The 25776-nt window shown below is 33.8% G+C and overlaps 1 protein-coding gene across 1 annotated transcript in view; it reads right to left on the bottom strand.

The window, feature by feature from the left end:
• The window catches only part of LOC140450513 (gustatory receptor for sugar taste 64f-like), a 28508-nt gene extending 8392 nt beyond the window's left edge, over positions 1-20116 (bottom strand). The window contains exons 1-4 of the mRNA XM_072544168.1: positions 19994-20116; positions 13578-13735; positions 5447-5572; positions 585-739 (exon numbers count right to left, since the gene is read on the bottom strand). Of these exons, the coding sequence (XP_072400269.1) occupies positions 585-739; positions 5447-5572; positions 13578-13735; positions 19994-20000 (446 nt within the window). The 5' untranslated portion in view covers positions 20001-20116. The remainder of the gene's footprint in view (positions 1-584; positions 740-5446; positions 5573-13577; positions 13736-19993) is intronic.
• Between the last annotated feature and the right edge of the window lie 5660 nt (positions 20117-25776).

The following is a 25776-nucleotide window of genomic DNA, read 5'->3' as shown; positions in this document are numbered from 1 at the left end:
AATTTTCCCCTTAGTTAATAATAAGGGGAAAAGCTAAGGGTTGCCGAGATGAAAACCCTAAGAACAATAGTGGGCAAAACAAGAAGAGACAGGGTGAGAAATACAAACGTTAGAGAGCAGTGCAAAATTTAAGATATTGTAAGATGGGGAAGGCAGCATAAAAGGATGTGGTACAGTCATGTAAGACGAATGGATGGGAATAGACTCCCAAAAATTGCCTTAGAAAATAACCCGCCAGGTTCAAGACCTCCAGGAAGACCACCTAAAAGATGGAGGGATAATTGGCAATCTACCTCCCAGGAAATTAACCAGAGGCAGCTTCAGAATTAAACAGATCGAAAGATCTCCAAGCAGTAGAAGAAGAAGAAGTTAATAATAATATATAATAATAATAATATTTTCGGTCCCCCCGAATATAAGTCTAGCCCCCCCCTATTATGAATTTCTAGATCCGTGTCTTTCTACCACATAGAGTTTCCTTTAAAAATTCTACTTTATTTTTATTTTTATGCATTTTTAAAATTATATTAAATATTTAAAATAACACTTTACCCAAAAAATAATTGAAAAGTTTGATTACTTACACTAATCCTTTGTACAACTGAGTAACAATGAAATACATGTTAGCTCCAAAAGAAATGACAATGAGATTGCCCATTTTTCGATTAACTTTTTGACATAGTATCGCTACTTGCGAATAATCATCACGAATTTTTTGCCAAAATATTATTGAATCATACTAAAAAAAAATGAAAACTTTTATGTTTATTGTTTACAAGACATATATGCACACATTAGGCAAATAAGTAAAAAAAGGTGAAAAAAAAATGTTATCTAAAGTTTTATGACGAAAAGTGGTAGATAGGGGTATAACACACAAAATAGAAATAAATTAAACAGCTTAAAAGTTTCCGGATGATTTGGGGGTTTAAAGAAGGTTTTTTTTAATTTCCAGTGAAATTTGACATCCTATTAAAACATTTTAAATGCAAAAATTGTAGAAAATGTAAAAATCTACAACTTTTGTTATATAACATTTTTATCATAACCTCAAAATTACCAAGAAAAATAAAATTGCCTTTTTTCGATGTTTCTGGTTTTATTTTTCATTTCTGTAAAGGTTATTCAATTTTTTAAATAAAACTTGGTGAAAGTTTCTTCTTGAATATATTTTTAATTATCGCAACATTTTCTTAGAAAAATAAATCCAAAAGTTTCCGAGATCCTTGTGTTTTTTTTTAATATCTTCCTTTTTTTTTCAAAGAACAATTCCATGGTGAAATTGTTTTCTTTTTTTTTTACTTCTGCATATCTTTGTTCAAATATCTATATAAAAAATACATAGAAATTGAAAAAAAAATTACTGATTTGATTTGATTAAACTTTTAGATAAAAAAAATGTGTAAGTAAGAACATATTAAACTATATTTTACCTAATTTCATTAAAATTTAAAACATTTCACAAAAATCAAAAACAAAAAAAAGAAATCATCGAAAAAAGACCATTTTCATTTTTCTCGATAATTTTGAGGTGATTTTAAAAATGTTATAAAAAAGATTTTTATAGTAGGTATCTGCAACTTTTTTATTTGAAATTTTTTGATACGATCTGAGATTTCGCCATCTACCCCGACCCCTCCCAATTAACTCTCGGATATTTGAGAGCTGATTAATTTATTTTTGTTTTGTGCATTATACCACCACCCACCACTTTCCATCATAAAATATTAGATCATTTTTTTTTAATTAATATTAAGCTAAGTCTAGCATGAAAGAAAATGGACAATTATTATACATCAACCGGTTCCCTTAATATATGAACAAACATGTTTTGTTCTGTTACTTTTATTGATCAAAAATAGTTATTTTATATAATCTTATAATTCCTCTTATATCCTAGGTGATGGGGTTTAAATGAGGCAGTAATGCGCAAAATATGACGCTGTATCCTGTTAGCGTCACTAACTGTATACTTTCCTACTCTGTGGAAGATTATGGTAACCAACTCCAATGATACTCTGATAAATATTGTCTTCTGCAGGTCATCATGCAGGGTAGAGTCGATGGCAAAACGGGAATAGGTAGAAAGAGGAAGTAATGGCTGCGAAATATTCGAGACGGGACAAACATGACTGTAGACGAATTATTCCACGTTGCAAAACACAGAAACTTTTAGAAATGTGGACCTCCGTTAATAGAGACAGCATAGGAAGAAGAAGAAGAACTCCAATGAGAAGCAGAGTCGGAGCAAACGAGAGCGGGAGAAATGGAAATTAGGGTTTTGGGCAAAAAGGGTCCCTTTTTGGGCTTGCATGAAGGGTGAAATGATAACGGGTTGACTCTAATAAACTTTGCAAGCGCCAAAAACATGATAACAGGAGGAACAAAATTTCCCCATAACAAAATACACAAAGGAACATGGAAATCACTTGACAACAAAACCGTCAATCATATAGATCACATCCTAATAGATGCAAGGCATTCTTCCGATCTCATAGATGTCAGAAGCTACCGAGGTCCAAACATAGATAGTGACCACTTTCTTGTAATGGCAAAAATCAGAGGAAGAATTTCAAACATAAAGAAGGATAAACATATAAAACAAGACAGAATTATTAATGTTGATAGTCTGCGCATTGAAACCGTTGCGAGAGAGTATAGGAGACAACTGGATGAGGAAATAGGGAGCCTGGAAGCGGGGGAAAATGTGAAGGAATTGTGGACAAAATCTAGAAATATAATAACTGAGAAGTCATCGGAAATATTGGGGAAAATAAAACCAGTTAGACAAAATGAATGATTTGACGAGGAGTGCCAAGAAGCAACATAAAACAAAAATAGAGCATACCTAAAGATAGATCAGGCTAGATGCTGTAACGATAAGACTACCAAAGAGAATTGAAGTACTATTGTAAAAATAATACCTCAATCAACCATGGGAGCTTATCGTGTATACCTTGCCTAGCTCAGTATCTCAAGGGTGAGTTCGTCTTGTCTTCAACTAGGGATTAAACCTGAGTTCTCAGCTGATAGCAAATAAGACAAATTTTAACCAAACATATTTATTTAAAAGAATAAAAAAACAATAATTAACCCTGCCAAGGCTTAACAGTTAATAAGTGCTACTTATTGCTTCGATGGGCTGCTTGTGTGTTCTAGTTGTTAGGTCCTCCAATTAAGTTGTGGCTTCTGGAGAGCTGCAGTCACATGTGGCTGTATGTCCTGATTAGTAGTTGTTATAATTGAATATGGCCAATCAATTCGATCTGGTCAACAAATCCAAATAACCCAATAAAGTTTTGATATGCCAATAAACCCAAGAGAATTTGTAGACCATAAAAATGAGTCCTATAATAATTTTTGCCTTCTTTTAAAAATTTCAAAAAGAGGCAAAAAATAATTCCACCACCTTATAAAAGTTGTTTTGACAGAAAGTGGGAGACTAAATGAAGTTAGCACAGATGTCATAGGATGTTGCTATAGATATCATGAAACTAGCTTGTCTATCAACACGGAACAGAATAGTCTGCCGGACAAAAAGAGAGAGGGCGAATATTTATTCTACGGGACAGAAGGAGAGAGAAAATAAAGACAGAGGAAGAAGAGAAAAACAGAGGGCGCCAACTAGTTTTAAAATAAAAAATAGTGAAAATTAAACTGAAGATAAAGAAATTAATAAGCAAATTAAAATGAAATAATTATTTAAATATAAATTAATAGAGATGTGACGTTTATAACGTTACAATGCACAAGAAGAGCAAAGGAAGAATACTGGACCCTAAAAAGGGAAGAAAAAAGATTACATTTAAGAAAAAAGGCAATTTGAAGAAAAGCAGTTAGAAAACATAGAATGGCTAAGAAATCAAAACAAAACTCGTTTAACATAGAAATGTAGACAAAATGAGTAGAGAGTTTAAGCCAAGGATAGGGAGCTGAAAGGATGGAGAAGGGAATATCCTAAGTGATACGACCTTAATCTTGAACCGACGGGTTGAATTTTTCGACGCAAAATTTAACGATAAATTATATCGAAGAAGCAGATAACACCGTAGCAGATCGAAATGATTGGAATCTATTTAACTCTAACGAAACACCACCTACCACTAAAGAGGTTGCCCAAGCCATTAAAACGCTTAAAAGTATTAAAGCACCAGAAACTGATCAAATTTGCAGTGAGCTCTACAAGAATGGTGGCGACGCTCTGCTACAAGCAATGTGTAGAATTTTACTTCTTGTCTGGCAACATGAGACCATGCCCTGTAAATGGTCTCAAGGAGTGTTATACCCGTTACATAAAAAAGGCGATCAGCTTCAGTGTGACAACTACAGAGGTATCACCCTGTTAACAACTGCTTACAAAATACTAGCAAATATTCTCTACAAAAGACTACAAGCTTACACAGTTGGCATAGTTGGAAAATACCAAGCCAGATTTACTCCAGAAATATCAACAATTGACCAGATTCATTCAATCAGACAGATCCTCGAGAAAACATTGGAATTTAACGTCGAAACAGTGTCAAGAGAACAGTACTATAGCAATAAATGAGTAAGTTTGCTATACCAGAAAAACTTATCCGATTAAAGAGAATGACGATGTCTAACGTATAAGCCAGCGTTAGGATACAGGGAGAAAATTCTCAGTCCGTTGAGATAAAGGATGGACTCAGACAAGGGGATGTCCTGGCTTGCCTCCTATTTAACATTGCCTTGAAAAAGACAGTCCGAGACACGAATTAGAGATGGCGGTACTATTTACAATAGATCGATACAAATCTTAGTATACGCTGATGACATTGACATAATAGGTCGTGTCAAGCAATATGTTGAGCAATATTTCCTAGCATTGAAAACGGCGATGAAACAAGTCGATATGGTTATCAACAAAGACAAAAACAAGTACATGTTGGATACTAAGGATCCTATAGCAAATGAGAAACGAGAAACAGCATTTGGAAGTCATATCTTTGAACGTGTTGACAGCTTCACATACCTCGGCTCTCTAGTGAATACTACCAATAAAACAAGTGAAGAAATTAAAAGACGAATAAACCTGGTGGTTAGACGAAGTTGAGACCAATTAGAGATACTAGAGATCGAAGATGGCAACTCGTTGCCAGAGACTGAACAGAATGGCGACTAATCTTAGAGCAGACCAGGATCCACAGAGAATTGTCGATCCAAAGATGATGATGATATGCTAGGTGATAACTTAAAGTATCAAAGGATCTGTTATTGGTGCCATATTTGGGACTTGTTGAAAGGTTCACGATATTCCGTATCAAAGGTCCTTGATCGTGACGGAATTTTTGATGACCTTCTGTACAAGAAATTATGTATAATACTACAGGCCAGCTTGGGACTGGGGTACATACCAAAAGCATAGATGCTCATAACGGAATGTCTATTTTCTTTCTAAGCTTTAAATCAAGCTCAATTATCTTACCTTTTTATTTATGCCGAGTTTTAAATAGTAGTGAATCTGTTTAAATCTATAAGCCAAAGCAATACTCATGATCATAATAAAGCTGTCTATGAAACTCCATGAAAATACATTGCAAAGGTTGATAAACTGAAAAGTGCAAATAAATAATTAATTGTCAAACGTGCAGTTCTTTAACTTTTTTATATGGCGTAATGGAGGCCTGGGAGACTTTGGACACAAGGAGAGAATGGGCACGTTTAAATTTCACGGGAAAAATATGATTAGCGACTTCACTGAATTGCTAAAAGAATCATAGTAAATAAGGTTTCGTGTGTACCGAGTGAGAACTCTAGTAAAAACATAGTGTTAAAAATATTGAATATTTTGTGTTTGTGGTAAGTATTATGTAATTTCATATAGTACAATATGGTTGTATATACAGTGTGGAAACCACTTATGGAATAAAATTGTTTTTGTCCTTATTTTAGAAAATAATAAAAAACGTTGAGATACCTTAACTTTTAAATTTAAATGTGCGCTTTTTAAACTTAAATTTGAATGTACAGGGTGATCCACGCAAGTCTGGCATAGTCCATAATCTGTATTTTAAATGAAACACCCTGTATATTTTTATGTTTTTAAAAGCTACTTAACAACCTCATCTCAACGAACTATATCATGTAGGGTCTATTATGAATAATAAAAGGTGAAATTTTAAAATTAAGTATAATTTGGCAATAACACAGTCTCCTATAAAACTCCCGAACTTTGTTTAAAGTTTGAGGTGAAATATTCCGTATTTCTGTAGTTATCCTTTCTTTGAGGTCTTAAATGCTAGTTGGTTGTGTTGCAAATACTTTGTTCTTGAGATAACACCACAGAAAAAAATCCAAAGGCATAAGATCTGGCGACCTAGCTGGTCACTCAATAGTACCCCTTCGTCCAATCCATTTATTGAAGAAGATTTCATTCAAGTAATTTCTCACCATTAAAGCATAATGGGGTGTTGCACCGTCCTGCTGGAACCAGACAGTTTCATGCGGTAGGGTCAGATCTATTGGATTGGGATATAAGTTAGCCAACTGAGGAAGAATATCGTCTCTTAGCATGCTTAAATATTTTTCCGCTGTCAAATTACCATCTACAAATATAGGACCAATAATATGATCTCCTATATCTCCTATAATAACTGCCCAAACATTCAACTTTTCAGCAGATTCATCAGAAAAAAGAATTGGGCCAAGAGCTATTTCATTTGTGTTAATTTTATCTATCATTCTTTCGCAGAAATCTGGATCGTCTTCTGTTAGCTCCTGTACAAAGTTTGACATGTCCAAGTTCTCTGAATTGTGCATAAATTTTAGACACAGTATCTTGTGCAATATTAGACAACTGAGGATACCTCTGATTAAAAAAGTTTGCTACTTCTACTATTCTCCCCGTAACCGATCATCATTAAAATGTCAATTCGTTGAGTCTCAGTTAAATATTTAATTTTTATTTCTGCAAGAAATTAGCTTTTAATTAGGAATTTATTATTTTATAAATGTAAAATGTCAACAAACCAACAACTGATTGATAACAATCCGCATTATTTACCGATTTAGTTTAATTAGCAGACTATCTAGACAGTTTTTACCTATTCATGACAAAAAATGTTAATACGGTTACTAAACCCTATTCATTCTACAAATTCCCAATCGTCAATAGAACCACGTGTAAGCCAAACAGGGTCGTACTGATGTACGACCTATGTATCATATGATTTTTAAAAATATTTACTTTTAAAACTGTTAGTGTAAGAATTTCTTGAAACTTAATCATTATATCACAATTAAACTAAACACGAATAAAAAATAACACGACCAGTAAATACTACTACTACTACTAAGGATTTCCACAGTTTTCACTGTCTTCCTTCACTCAACCGTTTTCTCCAATTTTCCCTGTCATTCCAGTCTCCATCTCACAGGGTTCTTTTCTCCATAGCCTCGTCGATTTCATCTCTGAATGACCTTCGGGGTCTTCCTCTCTTTCTTCTTCCAATCGGGCTCCATTCTGTGATTTTGTTTATCCAGCGTCCTCTGTCCGCTCTTCTGACGTGGCTGTACCAGGATAGTCTCTTCTCCTCTATATAGTCGATTATGTCTGATTGCACTCCCATTCTCCGCTTAATCTCTGCGTTTTCAATTCTGTCTCTTTTTGTAAGTCTACAGCTTCTCCTCAGGAACTCCATTTCTACTGCTTTTATTCTACCTCTGTTTCTCTTGTTTATTGTCCAGTTTTCGGACCCATATGTTAGGATACTTCTTGTCAGGGTATTATATATTCTCTTTTTTGTCTTTATCGTAATGTTCTTATCCCACAACACTGAGTTTAGTTGTCTCATACAGTTTCTTGTTTGTCTCAGTCTGTTGTTTATATCTTCTTCTGTTGTTCCCTGGTTCGATATTATGGTTCCTAAATACTTGAATTTATCTGTTCCATTTATTTGTCTTCCCTCGTCTATCTCTAGGTTTCTCATATCCTTGTTTTCTGTTGTTAGGTATTCGGTTTTCTCTAAGTTTATTTCCATTCCGTTGTTTTTATATTCCTCTTCTAGTTTTCTGAGCATAAAGAACTTACCAATAACTATAACATAAATATAACACAATATATTAATTTAAAAATCAACACGATACAATCTGAATTTAAAATGATGGCAAGTTGGGATCTGTAACATGAGAATCTGTCTAATAAATTATATTTAATAGCCTCTTGACGAATGAGACGGCGAATATCAACACGTGCTCATGTTTACTGATGGGAATTTGGTAAATGAATAAACTTTAAACAGAAATTTTCCCCAATATACTGACACTTATAGTAGAAGTGTATTGTCTGTATTTAGCTAATTAAAAATAATACCATAACACGTGATAAATTATTAATTTCAAAATTTCACCTTGTATTATTCATTATAGACCCTACATGATATAGTTCGTTGCAATCAGGTTGTTAAGAATCTTTTAAAAACATAAAAATATACAGGGTGTTTCATTAAAAATAAGGATTATGGACTATGCCGGACCTGCGTGGATCACTCTGTACATTTAGATTTATGTTTAAAAAGCGCACATTTAAATTTAAAAGTTAACGTGTCCCAGAGTTTTTTATTATTTTCTATAATAAGGACACAAACAATTTTATTCCATAAGTGATTTCCACACTGTATGTAAGCTATGCTTCCAAGTATTTAGGTATAATCTTCTATTTTGGCGAGAGTTTGATAAACACATATACTTAGTTTCAGGTTATATCTTAATAATCGTCTATTTCTGAACACGTTCTGAACACAATTGACAGTTGTCCATAGTCTCCTAACTCTGTCCATTGTCTCCCTATGAAATAATAAATATGGCTTTTTTATTTTGTAGGATAGTCTGTTAAAAATACCAAACATTTACATCAAAAAAACTAATAGAGATTTTGACCCCTTTATTATGAAACAAGCTGTCGAGGCTGTAATAAAAGATAACTTAGTTGTCCGGAAGAGCGCTAAGCTCTATGGGGTGACCAAAAGCCGCTTAGCAAATTACGTCAAGAGCGCAAAATTAATTGGAATGGAACAAATGAACTTTAAACCAGATTTTCATAAATCACAAATTTTCACAATTAAGATGGAAACTCAATAAATTAAGTAAATAATAAATTTATTGGTACTGAAAAAAACATTTTTTTTCAATTTTATGAGTACAAAATTTAGGCTCCTTTTTCTTTGAAATGTTTATTATGTTTATTTAGTCGTCTGGCACAAATATATTTTGATGATTTTTTTTCCTTTCAATGACACCAAAATTTTGATACGAGTTGAAAAACTGTGTCCAGACACAAAAAATTTTAGATTTATTTCCTCTAAATTGCTTCTTTGCATTTCATTAACAAGACCTAAATGACTTTTATATTCCTATTTTGTCCTTCACAACTATCAGAAAATAAATTAAGGATGGATGTTGTTTCAGGCAAAAAAGAAATATACTTGATCAAACATGACATAATCTCTTGAGAACCACGCGAAACAACACTTTCGTTTCATAGAAACATATGTCCAATGTTTTCAACTTCATTATGTACATACAAATTGAAAATCCACTTTTGTCGTTTGTAATAAGCTACAGATATAGACAGAACTGGTACTGGAAAGGTTCTCTGTAGATCAAAAACTGTAACATGTTTTTCTTCTTTTTTCTTTGCTGCTTCAGTTTCTTTCTTCTTTAATTGCTTTATAACTTCTGCTTTTTTTGGTGTAGGTTCATTTCCACTTCTATCTTAGTTTTCCCTTCCCCTTCATTTAATGTTTTGAGCAGAGTTTTAAAATAGTCGCATTTTTGACATGTGTCCTTTTGTGGCCTGTAAAACGATAGATTAAAAGAAGAATTAAAAGTATCTCTAAGGACAAAAACAATGGCTTCTTTTCCACAACTTTACAAGATTTTTTATAGTCATTATATATTAAGGCCATGTTTAAATTTGGAGGCAAATATTCTTTACTTTGTGATGCCTACAATAATATGTTATTGTTTGATTAAATTTTAATTATTTTTTACTGTATTTCAAGGTAATTTGTTGTTGTTTTTATCAGGGTTGTTTCAAAATTAATCAATAAATCATTGAATTTATTTACTAAGTTGAAAAATATTTAATTTAATGTTTTATTCTTTTTTCGTTGCCAGTGATTTTATCCTGTAAAAGACTGTGACGTCCTCTCGTGGGAGTCACTATCCGGGTAGCTTTTAGACAGTCAGAGACAGAGTTCAAAATAAAAATAAAACTTTATTGTCTTCCTTAAATTAAATTGACAAAAATCTTATGTACATATTTACAATTTGGTTTAGTCTTCTCAGTACCTGGCCTATTTATTCAAATTAAGTTTGACCTTGTCATATGGAACCAGTCTTATCGGCAAGCGAATGTGCATTTGAAATTTTACGGTAACGTTGTATCGATTTAATAACAGCGGACGATAGGTACAAAGAAAGGAAAGGAACTCAACACGTCCCTTAAGTGATTCGGGTTAATAGGACACTCCTCGACAGTCTCAACACGACTGCTTCAGAGTACGGGTAGTGAAAAGCTCAACACGCTTTTCGGGTAAAGACGGTATGGGACGGAAACAACTTGTGAACTCAACACGTCCACAAGCCGGGGTAGGGAAGAAGAGAACCTTCAGTCAACACCTGTCGATTCTGTCTCTATGAGGAAATGTTGCCGTTTATATAGCGGAGCTTTGCCCTTTCTACTGTCGATACACTCCTACTTCATGGGTTGGTTCGCGCGCACGCTGGTTTAACGGTGATGGCTTGGACTCATCGTTACACCCCCTCTTCCTGGGAAAAAAAAATTTTGGAACAAAGTTTTTTTTATTTTTATTCCTTGCCAGGTAGTTGGTTACCCTAAAAAAATTTACAATACATCGAAATAAAAAATGTCCGCCCTAAAAAAAATATAAATATCGTCTTAAACAAAAAATCGTCTTCCTCTCTCTTAAAAAAAAACGTCTTCCTTCGTGGGGCTTCAATTATTGGTTTTTATCCTCAGCACCTGGTTCGGGAGTCTCAGTCTGTATTTTTTTTTCCTTTATGCTGCGGCGGAACTAGTGAGAGCAGCGGGATTGACACTGGAATTGACTGGACTTTCTGAATTTTTGTGATGCCCATGGTTGGTTCATCGAAAAGGTTCTTGAATTTGGAAATAGCCTTTATCAGGGGCTCGCAGCCTTTGCCCGGGGTGTTAGGTTTTGGTGTGTTTCCTAATGGTGATATTAATTCTGGAACGGTGTATGGTGGCGGCGTAACTGTGCCGTCCATTTCTATGTCACTGTAATATATTTCTAACGTGTCTGACATTGTATTTGAAGGTTACTGGTAAACTGTATTAAAATATACTGTCACTACTTGGTGTTGACTGTAAGTGCTTGGACTGATTAAGGAGTAGGGAAATCGGTAAATGCGGGTTTTAGGTCTTTGATATGGGCTGTTATTGTACGGTTTTTATCGTCGTGTTTTAATTTGAATATTACATTAGAACACACTTTTGTTATAGTATATGGGCCTGAAAATTTCGGTGCTAATTTGGCGTTAAAATTTTTGGCGGCATTTGAGAGTTGGTATTCCCTTTTCATGACTTTGTCGTTTATTGTGGGTTTCCACTCTCTTCGTCGTAAGTTGTAGTAATGGCTTTGAGTTGTAAAAGCTTTTGCCAGGTTTGTACGTACTAGTTCGAATGTTTCTCGTAGTTTATGCCATTTTATGTTTTGATCGGTATGTTGTGTGTCGTTTGGGGTTTTTACGACTTTACTTGGAATTTCTAGTTCGTGTCCAAAGTTCAGGAAGGCCGGGGAGAAACCCGTTGAATCGTGTTTAGCTGTATTATATGCGAATAATAGTTCTGGAAGGCTCGTGTCCCATTTCTTATGGTTATTATCGCAGAACTGAGCTATCATTGTTTTGATTACTCTGTTTGTTCTTTCTACTGGATTATTCTGGGGTGAATATGGCGGAATGTTTCTTTTAGAAATCTGGAATTCGTCTAGCAACTTTCGTACTTCCCTGTTATCGTATGTTCTTGCGTTGTCTGATATTAGCTCTTTGGGCGATCCGAATCTCATAATGATTTTATCTTTTAAGTTCTGACAGACTGATTTTGCCGTTGCTGTTCTGATCGGTATGGCTTCGACCCATTTTGAAAAGGTGTCCTGGAATGTCATTATATATTTGTTTCCTTTGCTGGATGTTGGAAGGGGTCCTATGATGTCGGTTGAAACGGTGTGCCATGGATGTGGCGGAATTTGTGTAGATTGCATGCGGCCTGGAGTTAAGCTTTGTTGCGGCTTAAATTGCTGACAGTTCTTGCAGTTCCTGACGAACTTTGCGGCGTCTTTAAACATCCCTGGCCAGTAGTATTTTCTAGCTAGGCGGGTTATTGTTTTGGCTATTCCTAGATGTCCTGCGGTCGGTTGCTCGTGGTTTTCTGCCAGGAGTTAATAAAATCTCTTAGGTACTCTGCATCATATTTATTTCTTTTATTATGTGGGGTGCATGTTTACCACGTTTATCCGAAATGGAAGTTCCCGTTTATGCTTTTCTGTTTAGAGCATTTGTTATTTTGCCATCACTAACATCTAAGACGTTTTTTTTTTAATTCTTTACATACTTTGTAGTCATTTCCATTTTCTTGTAATCTGTAACTCTCTAATCTGTTTTCTTGGTGTTTCCTTCTTTGTATATTTTCTTCTTGCAAGTTCAACAGTAATTTGATAAAAAAGAAAAGCATCTTTGGATATCCAATCTAGCGAATAAAAATATTGAAATATTTGCTGTTGACGATATTCACTTAGTTTATCCGAGCAAATTAAATAGCAAGTTCTACAGCAACTTCCTGTTTGCATACTTTTGGACAAACAGTCTTACCTTTAAATAACCTTAAACATAATTAAATCAGTTTTATTTATAAATATTTTAGGTGATGTTTGCGTTTGGAGATTGGTGTAAAGTTAAAAGATATAATAATATTAGTTTTAAATAACATTTTACATAAGATGCCGATTAACCATTTACCTACTATGTAATTACCACTAAGAATTTAAATAATACCAGATCATTTAATTTTTAACCATTAACAAAAATGTAATATATAATGACTGAAAGTATGAATTTGATGGTAATATGATCTGTCCGACACAGTACATATTTCTTTGTCGATAACAGTTTTTAGATAACATTAATCATTTTTCAATGATATTTATGTGGATGAAACCTCATTTTTTTAATAATAATATATTCTTGTAATGACATAACTTTGATTATTCGGTAAAACTACAATATACATCACAAGAAATTAAACAAAGATCATTAAACCGTGTTTGTTAATAACTTCACTGTATAAGTACCTATGATAATATTATTATATTCTGTACCATTTCGAAAACTTGTTGAGCAGCGCTGATTGACATAATAGAGCAGTCAAATGTTGTACATAAAGACGCTGTAATAGAAATCTTCGCTTACTTGGTCCACTAGTAATAAAGTTATCAGAATTAAATGGGAAACCGGTCTTCATGCATGGCCTTTACTTTACTATCATTTTCTAATAGGTTAAAAACTGTTGTACTTACAAATATTGTAAAACCAAGAACGACATGATATGCAATGTAGTCAAAAATAAAAGGAAATTCTTCACGAAAATATTGTTCCAATTGTGTTCTATTTTTTCCCAAATATGTGATCGGTTCGATATTTAAATATGTATTAGCTACAGCCAATGAATGTTCCACTAAAATATAAAATTATAGATTATTTTAACATTCTAGAAATAACAATGTGAGAAATTTGAAGTTTTATTTTTAACTTTCTTTTCTTGATACAATTTAGACATCAAACAAACTACTAGTTTAGACATCATAAAACCTACAGATGAAAGGTTAAAGCAGATATCCAAAATGCTGCCTTTTAGATTGGGAAAGTCTCACAGCGTCAATGTACTTATCTCACAATGTAAACAGAGATGTCTTTTGTTTCTCCACATTTCGTACCTCTCTCCCAGAACGCCCTCACTTGCACCACTATATCCTCCTGAGACCTGACCTGATCTTTTTTGTTTTTTTTCATTAAATAATAGAATTCGTATGGTTTTTAGTATAAAAACACATGTAAATTTTTCTAAATTTTTATTTTTTTGGTAAATGTGAAAAACATGTCCATTCAAAAGGACATCAGGATCGCATCAATACAAAATTATTGTAAATGAAATTGTTTGAAGCAATTGTTATTTCCCGTTAAATATAAAAATTTGTCACATGATTCACAATAAACTTTTGTTTTACCCTTACAACCTGGAAGCTTACATCTAACATAATTTTTTAACTCGAATGCCATTGCAGGAATTTGTTGTGTCTTTCTCTTAGTAAACGTTTGAAGTGATGTCCTAGGTTTGTAACTGTTTCAAGTTACCAGTGTTGAAATGTTATCAGAATTTTCAGAAATGTTATTTTTAAGCTAGTTTTATTAGCATCGCCAATTTTCTTATGGTCATGTCTGTATAAAATCCAAGAATCGGCAATCGCAAGGTCAAATAAGTGAAAAATGGTTGTGACTGTCCATTTCTTACTTCTAGCTTTTATTCAATAATAACTGATCATCTTGTCGATTAAATCTATTCCCCCCATGGATTCGTTGTACTTTTTAACAATGTTTGGTCTAGGTATCTCAACATATCGGGAGGCGTGTATTGATCATCACTTACATTCATCTGAAGGTTCTATTTGCCACGCAGTTGACGCTAGCATAACTGATTTTATATCATACCATTGGACTATGTTAATTTTTCCATCAGATCTTACATCTTGCTCAGACGAACCACGACCTAATCGACTCATCACCTTATCCGATGTTACATGAACTGCTTTGGGTATTCTATAAGTGCGTATGGATCAACACCTAACTTCTTAGTATCATCATCATTCCGCAGAAATGTATTTTTCCCCTAATAAATATCGAAGTCTAATATTAATCATTTGGGAGTGACGCAGACAAAAGTTTTGGATCCTTCTGGATTAGGTTTACCTCGAACAAATTGTTTCATGTTACACACGCACATAAAAGGTTTTATTTGTTCGTCCACAGCAACCTCATTGTATCTTGGAAGTGTCAAGCAACCTCTTCGTATTCTTTCAACTAAAGGCCGGATCTTAAATAATTTGTCAGCGTTTCTTTGATCTTGAGGCACATCAGCGTCAATAACTACTTTTAAATTGCTTCTGATTTGAAAATATCTATCACGTATCACGGCTTATGCAATACTGTTGACTTTTATCTTAACCCAAAACATTCTAATTTGTGGATACTGTAGAGAGGATATTAAAATAGATATTCCAAAAAAATTCCTGCAAGAATTTAATATTTGCACAATTAGAAATATTCTTAAAATCTGAATCATCAAAATACATACCGACGTTACAGTAAGACAATTCCAGTAAAGTAAACATGCTGAGGGACAAAAACACCGATTTTGTTCCATGTATTTCGGTTCTCAAGCCTTTTTTTTTTTTCATTAAGTGTCAGATTATCTAATTCATCTTCGGGCGATATTTCTGTGTCTTGTTCATCATGTGTATATTGAGCCAAACCTGATTGCTCAGGTTGATACAATTGTTAATTTGGATCAAAGCCGTCATCAGAGTTTTTCAGAATCTGATACGTCTATATCCGAATTTTCCAGACATTCAAGAAGTCTTTCATGTTCAACTTCGGGTCTTAAATATTTTTTATTACAAAAGACAGCTGAAACTTACAAGTTACTACTTACTTATTACAAAAGTCTAATATTATATTTTATATAATTTACTGTTTTATTTGGGAATTAAAGCTACAACTGTAATTTTAAATTAATTGATTGACGTTTCATGCATAATAATACATAATATTTTATGTATGTCTAAGGACTTGACGTCCATAAAAATGGACATTCTTGTTTTAGATAAAAAACAAACTCAAAATGGTTTGCTAAGACAACTACATCACATAAATATATTTATAATATCGTATGTTATTAGACTTAGCAACATTTAGGTTAATAATCTAATAAAATTAGCTACTTACCATAAATTGTTTTTCTGGAACTGCCCGCCATATTTGAAACTTGCTATTCGAGGGCTGAAAACCATAGGGTTCCAAGCGACATTTACAAAATTTTTCAGGAGACGAATTTTAAAGTTTGCTGTCAAATAAAACGGTTTTGACAATATTGTACTTTGTCAGATATTTTATATATTATTGTTTAAGGATTTGGTAATACAGTGATTCTTAAAACAATGCTGTCGTTGTGGTATAAAATGCAAATTTCATGGTTTTTTCAAAATGTTACACTTGTACTTGGAACCTTAGGGCACAGTAACAGCTGTACTTGGAACTTTGTGTCCCTAAATAAATTATAAGTTTTAAAAATGTCATATTATGTTATCATTGTATACTTTATTGCCTTTGTAGCACTGATAACAATAATAGCCTATACCATGATGTTGGAAGGATCAAAGGAAGAAGAAAATTAACGAAGAGTAGAAAATTAACTTTTATTTTTATAAACTGTTTCGTTTCAGAAATCAAACATTTCATGTAATTCTGATCTTCCAGTGGCATCCATTTATACGCAAACTCAATATGCTCAAGCTTTTTCGCAGTCAGAGATTTGGGTTTTGTGTTATCGGCCGAAGCTACTACACAGTTACAGTGGAATTATTTATGGGAACCACTCTCTGTTTCTTCCTAATACTGTTGGTAACTTTACTAACATTGACTGTAGAAAATTCGGTGCTGTGATCATTCTGCTTATACGGAACAGTAAACATGTCTCCTTGCACAAAACGTAGTTGACATACTTTAGTGTAAGGTATTTTATTATATTGGTATAATGATGCTGTTTTTTTGAAGTTTTTAAAGTGTATTGGTTTCATATTAATCACACAGAATGGCTTTCGTCTGTTGACTTTTAACAAAAGTCTAATAAACGCTAGTGGAGACCAAATATCCGTAACCTTCATAGCTTTTTCTATGCGAGAGTGGATATTATCAACAACCTGTATGCACGAATGACCAGGTATGGAGTATTTCATAGTTACCATTTGGATATTAGGATGTTTGTTCAGGAAGTCAGTGATTGCTACTGAAATCAGCGAGTTTCTGTTCTGAGGAACACAACTATCACTTCACGTGATTATCTCATTTATTTCTGGATGTTTTAAAACTACTTTCTCTAAAATTTGTATTAGGGCACTAGACAAATCATTGCCTGATCTACCACATAACGTTTCTGGCCATACTGCACAGTAAACTTCTGAATCAACAGAACTGTGAGCTGTCAGATTGTATACGTTTAATTTCTGTTTGTAAAACAGCACAGAGACTTCAGATTTAGGTAGATTTATGACATTTTCCAGATCAAAACATATAATGGCACAGTTTGAGTTCTCTGTTTTTTTGTCATTTTCACGTTCTTGGCGCATTATCAATTTCTTTCTAATATGGGAATTATATGCCTGTTGCTCTTCTGCCTGCACCCTCTTCTCTTTTTTGGCCAATCTATAGTCTTCGCAGACGTCACACCTATCCGTTTTCGGTTGCAAGAACTCTAGATTATGCTCAAAATTAAAAATGTGTCTATACAACGACAGCTTTTGTGGAGGTATATTGTTTGCATTGCACATTTCAATGTACAATTCAAACATTTTTTGTACGTTAAGTGTTGGGTCTAGATATCTTTTTTTTTTAATCTTTCCTGCAATAATGCGCTTCTACATATGGAAAAGATTGTATGTGCTGTGTTATTACTTCCTTTTCTTTGCTTGAAATGCGATCTTTGGTCCCTTTCCCTCATTTATCAGAGTGTGGTCTGCCCGAATCACACACAAATGAAAAATATTTGTAGTTTGTTTCAGTACTGCGTTTTCTTTTAACTAAAATTCTCTTTGTCACATTTAATAGAAATGCATACTTTCCATTTTGGTCTAATGAGTAATACCTGTTTTTTGTCTCCAATCTTTCTTCGGGGTTAAATTTTTCATTACAACGGAAACGACAACTTTGGTTGCAATCTGTCCGTGTATTAATTACTTTAGTCTAGCTATACCTTTAGCATTAATATAGTCTTTTTCTTGTTGATAATTCTTTTTCCGTTGTGATTTTCTCCACATCTGGGATTCCGCTTTCGTTTTCGAGACCTATTTACCTGCTTCATTGGAGTTTTTTCAGATTCTGATTCAGAACTTGAGGTGGAACTGTAGTCTACTAAGCAACAACTGGCATTATTCCTACAAAATGTGTTTGTTTAAAGGATAGTTATATATATTATTTAATTTGTCTTACGTTCTTATGGCAATAGCTTGATTGTTTGGACCAAGAATGTTAGGTATGTTATTGACTCTTTCCTTTGGACTTACTGCACTTCCATCTAAAGCTTTAAAGGACTCTCCAGTTTCGAAATTTAGCCTAAAAATCATTTGTCAGTCAAGACAATAAGAAATCTCCTTCAATAATATACATGTATGGAAGCCTCAATTATCTCGGAAACGGTGCACGATTTTTATAAATTTTGGTGTGTAAGGCTCTCGTAATACGGCCGATATTATGGTTGTATTTGCATTTTTGTCATATCTTCCGTTTTTCTGGAAATCTAATAAAATTTCGCATTTCAAATAGGACAACCTGTATATTTTTTGCGTTTTGAAGTCATTAAGAAATACTGATTATTTTTTATGTAATATTCCCGAAAAAATATATTTTTATAATTTGTTTTAATTTTTTTTTAAATAAATGTCTCCGAAATTACGGCATTTAGATATAGGGAATATTACACTAAAAATAAGCAGTATTTCTTAAGTACTTCAAAACGCAAAAAATACCATATCTTGTTCAAATGTACAAAATACATTTGAACTAAGAAAGTTCATTAGAATTCCAGAAAAACAGAACATCTGACAACGATGCAAATACCACCATAATATCGACCGTATCACAAGACGCTTATTATGCACTAAAATTTATAAAAACAGTGCAAGTCGTTTCCGAGATAATTGAGACGTTCCATGTATAAATCTCACTCTGTATTTTTTGTTTATTCGAGTATGTTTTATTTGTTATAACAGTTCGCATAAACGTGTGTCTGCCACCCTATTAAGAATATATGTATTAAAATCGTTTCATACTTTTATAAAAAAATGTATCTTCTTTTTACTGTTACTTCAGGAATAAGTACCCGTTGTTTCTCATCACAACTGGTATTCGCTGTGTCAGAATCACTAGAAATATGAACAGCCGCCAACGACCGCCTAAAAAAGTAAGGTTATATTTTTTCCGAAATGTAAAGTAGAATCAAAGAATATAGACGCTAAGCGTCTATATTCTTTGGTAGAATGTTTAATAGCTTACCATTTCTTTTCACTGCTATTTTCTGCAAGATATTCAGAACCGGAGCTACAATAATCCTCCCAAGATTCATTTTCGGACACAGAGGACATTGTAAATAAGAAAATGATAATTTTAACTGATAAAACTCACATGTAACTTTCACCAATACTCTCACTATAGTACATGGAATGGAACCATATATGGTTCTAACTTTAAAGCATTTCGTGCGCTTGGAACTAGATTTCACTGTTGATTGTGGCGCTATCTGTCAACGAATCGCAGAACTTTCAATACCATTCTATGCAGAATTCAAAGAACAATAGATTTCTGTTAAAAAACGAGTTTTGTACAAATTGTCGCTTGGAACCGTATGGTTCTCAGCCCTCGTATTAACAAGTTAACGAAGTTAAAATGTGCTCTCAGCAATACGGCGCGCTGTTGTCAGGTTCACTAATATGTACACTACGATGGACCGTGGAACTAGGCGCTGTAAATTTAGTTCTTGTCCAAAAAATGTATAATACGTAAATGTCCATTTAATTGGACATCAGGTCTCAAGAGGATAAAAGCAGAAGTGTCAAAAATGCTTGGGATAAAATACTTTTAAATATGTACACTGATAATATATACTTACACATCATGGCACCAACTAGAACTATCAGTATAATAATAAATCTTATTTGGCAATTTATGTAGTAACCATACTTCCTTATTGAATTTTCGGTTTTACAAAAATTTCGCAAGAGCTTGGGCCAAGCCATAGATAATTTAAAAAATTCAAATAGAATAAAATTGGAAGTAAGACAAAATACGAAGCTGTCTAAAAAATAAAATTAATTATTGAATGCAAAACGTATTAGTAATAATAATTAATCAGCAGAGTAAGAGGTAAGTCCGGCAGTTTCATCGTCGGAATGTATGGTATTTGTATCAGCGATTTCAATTCTACCCTGTAGCGTTTACTCTTGAGACGATGTATTTAATTTCTTATGTACAACTTCATTTCTTATTAGCTTCCTTTTTGTGAAACCTTTAACTTATCTTAGAAATCTCATATCTGCTCTCCGTATTTTATTTTCTTGCTTTTTGTAATGAGTAACGGCTAAATAAAATAAATCTGCGTTCTGGAAGCTATCTAAAATATTAAAAAATAAAAAACCAATTCCATCCTTACATGGAGAAAATGGAATTGTGAACGTAGACAAAGACAAAGCAGAAGTAATGAAAAACATGCTAGAAAGAGGATGTAGGAAAGATTTTATCCCAATGAAGATCTCGACTTCACGGAAGAAGTGGAAAGAAGGTACAGGACAATAAAAAGAAAAAGGGGACGTAGATAACCCATACCTTCCCTAAAGGGATCAGAAAATTGATCAAGCGTACTAACCACAAAAAAGCCCCAGGACTGAATCATATTACGAATAGAGCTCTGCAGAATCTGCCAGCAAAAGCAATAATATACGTAACAAATTTAATCAATCACATCCTAAGATTAAGACATTTTCGTGGCAGATGGAAGGAAGCTCACGTAATATGATCGAAAAACCAGAAAAAAATGTTACATTTCCACAGATTTATCGGCCGATAAGCTTATTACCATCAATAAGCAAAATTGCAGAGCAGGTCATACTAGCTAGACTAAAACAAGAAACAGAAGAAATCAGAACAATACCTTAAGCACAGTTCGGATTCAGATCCGAACACTCACGTGAATTTCAGGTACTGCGTCTATAGTTTATTTTTATGAACGAGAGAGTAATTAGCATAATTTTAACTGGTAGCTCCGACCACTCCATGGGCGTGCTCAAGATTAATTGAAAAATTACTTTGAATAATTGTAAAAAATAAATGAATTATTTCAGTGTTATAAAGTGTTATGTGTATGTAAACAAAAGTGACCTCTTTTATCACACACTATATTAGAACTGACTGGCCTACATTAAAAAGGGTTTTAAAAAATTCACATTTTTTTTAATTTTTAAAAATTACAAAAGAGAAAAAGAGTTTTTAAAACCGTCTAAGGTATGTTAAATAGATGAATAAAAATATTAATATAAAACTTACAGCTACTTGTTACAAATCCAAATCAGATTCAGAAGATGAACTTTCAGAACCAAGATTTATAATAACTGGCTCGATCATTTTATCAGTAATATTGTCCAGCTTCCACATTTTTTCCTCTTCTTTAATAGTGTGATTTACTGCCTTTTCCCAGTTTTCAGGTTTTACATTATTTACGGCCTCCAAAAACAACTGTTTAACATCATGAATTTTAAAAGTGGTATTTTTTCTTGAAACTTCACTCTTTATCTGTGCCCATACCAGTTCAATCGGGTTTAATTCACAATGATATGGTGGGGATCTAAGTACTGTCATTCCACGATTTTTGGCAATTTCATCAATTTCGTATTTTTTAAATTTTTCTTTATGAAGGGCACACAACGAATAAAGTTCCTTTCTTATAGATCCGGGATGGTACGTAATATTTTTTGAACTCAGCCAATTCTGCAAGTCTTTGTTTAACCACTTGGTTGTGGGCAGTCCTTCTATAAGTCTGGAGTGATAACTTGCATTATCCATTACTATTACACAGTTCTTAGGAAGAAGATCTATCATTTGTTCGAACCATTCTTGAAAGATATCAGCGTTCATGTCTTCATGGTAGTCACCGGTACGAGTTAATTCAAAAGTTAATAAACCACCTTCAACAAAACCGTCTGAACTGCCAATGTATACTATTATCAGCCTGCGTCCCTTTCCTGATGGTGGGTTTAAACCAGTAGATAAGTTATTTACAAAAGCGTACCTTTGACTTGTAACAGTTTCATCCTGCCAAAATTTATTTGGTGTATGACCCTCGTTGATCCATGTTTCATCAAGATAAAATATTTTTCTTTTTTGGTTTCTCATTTCCTTTATGGTTCTTAGAAAATGTCTTCTCCATATGACAATATCGCTTCTTTCTAATAAAATAGACTTTCTGGGATTCTTTTTCCAGCGGAAGCCTATTTCTTTTAAAAGTTTCCATAACGTACTTCGACTCATTTCTGGGTAATCCTTATCATCTCGAACTGAGACAAGAACTTTATCCAATGTTGGAAATTCTTGTCTAAAGAAGAATTCATGCACTTTCCGTCGAAGTCCTTCTTTAAAATGATATTCTATTTGAAATTTTGGTTTCCCTGGAGCATTACGTGGCATTTGAAAACTACCACATTTCTCTTCTTTAATAACTCTGTAAATCGTAAATTTCCCAACACCAAGTGTACTGCTAACTAACTTAACGGTCTCATCAACACTTTCACATAAACGTTTGTCTGTAAATGATTTAAAACAATTAAATATTAATGTGTTTTCATTAACTGTTAGAGGACCAATTTTTCGGCGTTTACACGGCACTTCCAAATTTTCCATAACACTAGTATACACAATAAACTGCACCTTGCAACTGAAGTACCTACTTTTAGTGAACTGTTAAGAATTTTGAATACGCCACTTGGACCTTCCTATATACAAAATGGAAAAACCCACTATCACATTTTCTGTGGAATAAGTTTAGAAGGTAATTATCTAGTCAATTACTGTCGTAGATTCCTGGAATTAAAGAATTAAATGTTTGATTGTTGAAACCCTTACTTCGTGGAATGCACTCATTTCAGATAAAATAAAACGTTTTACTTTATCTAAAGAATTAAACTTTATTTTGCAAATAGGCAAAGAATTAAACTTTCTTTTGCAAATAGATAAAATAAAACGTTTTATTTTATCTAAAGAATTAAACTTTATTTTGCAAATAGGTAGGTACTTATTAAACTTTTATTGGTTATATATAACCAATAAAATAAACATCTTACATTTCTTGCAAATTCATTAGTACCTGTTAACCTCCATCACTCCGACACTGGCAACCTTATTTAGGGATTAGTAATCCTCACAACTATTGTATTCTATTCAGTCCCACCTTTATACCTGGTGGTCATACTCAATTTGAAATTGTTTTCCTATATACTTCTGTAAACTTGTTGACAAATATCTGTTTTTCATTGAGTCACCCGTATCAACAGTTTAGGGATTTGCATACATAATTTATTGTTTTATTACTCTCTCATACATAAAAATACACTATAGCAGAATATATTACAAAACGGTTCAATAAAAAGAAATATACAGCAGCCGCCTTTCTAAATGTCAGTACAGTCTAGCACGAAGGCCTGCTGTAAAAAAAACAATATGATTATAGTGAGGCGACGACATGTCTTCTCTCGTCATTCCTAGGCGACAGAAGGTTCAGAGTTTGAATAGGGCCAACCCTGTCCAAAGCTGGAGCCATATAGGCTGGTGTGCCACAGGGAGCTATGTTGTCGCCGTATCTATACACCATATACACAGCAGACACCCCAACCAAACCCAGATTGTTGCTAAGTCTATACACAGATGATACAGCGATAGCTGTTAGCAATACCAACCCAGATTCAGCAATAAGACACCTACAAAGCGCACTTAACGAACTACAAGATTGCAGTGGAAGATAGCTGTCAATCCTGACAAAACACAGGCCGTCGAAGTCACCGACTTAGGTCAGTGACTCGCTGTCCGGAATACACATTTTGGGACACAAGTCCAAAGTCATGTAAAAATAAACTTTAGTCATTCATAGGGGGAAAAACTCTTCTAGCTACCCCTAAAATCAGATGGCTAAACCACATAAAGTAAAACAGAGGATATCCCATTACCCAGGCAACCAAAGTAACTTTCAGTACAAAGCCTCCTCATTCGTTATGTCCTGCGATAGGGAGGGGTGGTTGGTTATATCTTGGGGGTCAGATAGGTACCACTCCATTACGCAGTGTGACCGGTTTGATCTTCGGACATGTGGGTCCGACTACGTCAGTCGGAGCTGGGATTCTACAAAAATTGTTTTGTGTGTGATGGCTATATAGAGTTTAATTGTTGTGTATATTCTTGTTTTCTTATAGTAGTAGTAGTATACTAGTATCTTAACTCGTGTTACTTCCAAAGAACTTAAAACTGTCTCTTTCTCTATCTGTCTATTGTCGATGGTGATTTTTTCTATAAACATTATAACTTTCGTCTTTGTTAAAAGGTTTTCAGATTGCATTCAATGCAATTGCTTTTATTAAATTTTTAGAAATGCTTTTGGACAACAGACCAACATGGCGAGAATATACAAAGCAATTACAATTAAGTTGAAATAAGGAAATCAATGTTTTAAAATCACTTTAAAAGACAGATGTGACCTGCGGTATTCAAAAAACACAGTCAATTCCCCTGTCATACAGTCGTTATGATGTATGACCGTACTATTTATAGGATCGGAAGACTGTGTGATAGGTGTGTCCAAGGTTTTAGACTGTATATGAAAAGTTAGAGTTTATATTTTATTTCGCTTACTATTATTTTGTCGTCTGCAAATGGAAGAGCACTTAGTCTGTTATTTAGAATATATGCGCAGAATAGCTTAGCAACTTTTATACCAGGTATTAAGTGAACTAATTCTTCTGTAGGTTCGACAGTCACTTCCGCGTCTCTTTTTGGACAAAAAGGTGATTTTCGTCGTTTTCCTACTACTACTACTAAGGATTTCCACAGTTTTCACTGTCTTCCTTCACTCAACCGTTTTCTCCAATTTTCCCTGTCATTCCAGTCTCCATCTCGCAGGGTTCTTTTCTCCATAGCCTCGTCGATTTCATCTCTGAATGACCTTCGGGGTCTTCCTCTCTTTCTTCTTCCAATCGGGCTCCATTCTGTGATTTTATTTATCCAGCGTCCTCTGTCCGCTCTTCTGACGTGGCCGTACCAGGATAGTCTCTTCTCCTCTATATAGTCGATTATGTCTGATTGCACTCCCATTCTCCGCTTAATCTCTCCGTTTTCAATTCTGTCTCTTTTTGTAAGTCTATGTAAGTCTACAGCTTCTCCTCAGGAACTCCATTTCTACTGATCTTATTCTACCTCTATTTCTCTTGTTTATTGTCCAGTTTTCGGACCCATATGTCAGGATACTTCTTGTCAGGGTATTATATATTCTCTTTTTTGTCTTTATCGTAATGTTCTTATCCCACAACACTGAGTTTAGTTGTCTTATACAGTTTCTTGTTTGTCTCAGTCTGTTGTTTATTTCTTCTTCTGTTGTTCCCTGGTTCGATATTATGGTTCCTAAATACTTGAATTTATCTGTTCCATTTATTTGTCTTCCCTCGTCTATCTCTAGGTTTCTCATATCCTTGTTTTCTGTTGTTAGGTATTCGGTTTTCTCTAAGTTTATTTCCATTCCGTTGTTCTTATATTCTTCTTCTAGTTTTCTGAGCATAAAGCTGAGATCTTCTTCATCTTGTGCGATGACTACTTGATCGTCGGCAAAACTTAAGGTGTATAGGTATTCGTCTCTTACTGGTA

The sequence above is a fragment of the Diabrotica undecimpunctata genome, chromosome 9 (assembly GCF_040954645.1).
Source record: "Diabrotica undecimpunctata isolate CICGRU chromosome 9, icDiaUnde3, whole genome shotgun sequence".
In the NCBI taxonomy this organism is placed as follows: domain Eukaryota; kingdom Metazoa; phylum Arthropoda; class Insecta; order Coleoptera; family Chrysomelidae; genus Diabrotica; species Diabrotica undecimpunctata.
The sequence above is the reverse complement of the archived record's forward strand: the minus strand, read 5'-3'. Positions and strand labels throughout refer to the sequence as shown.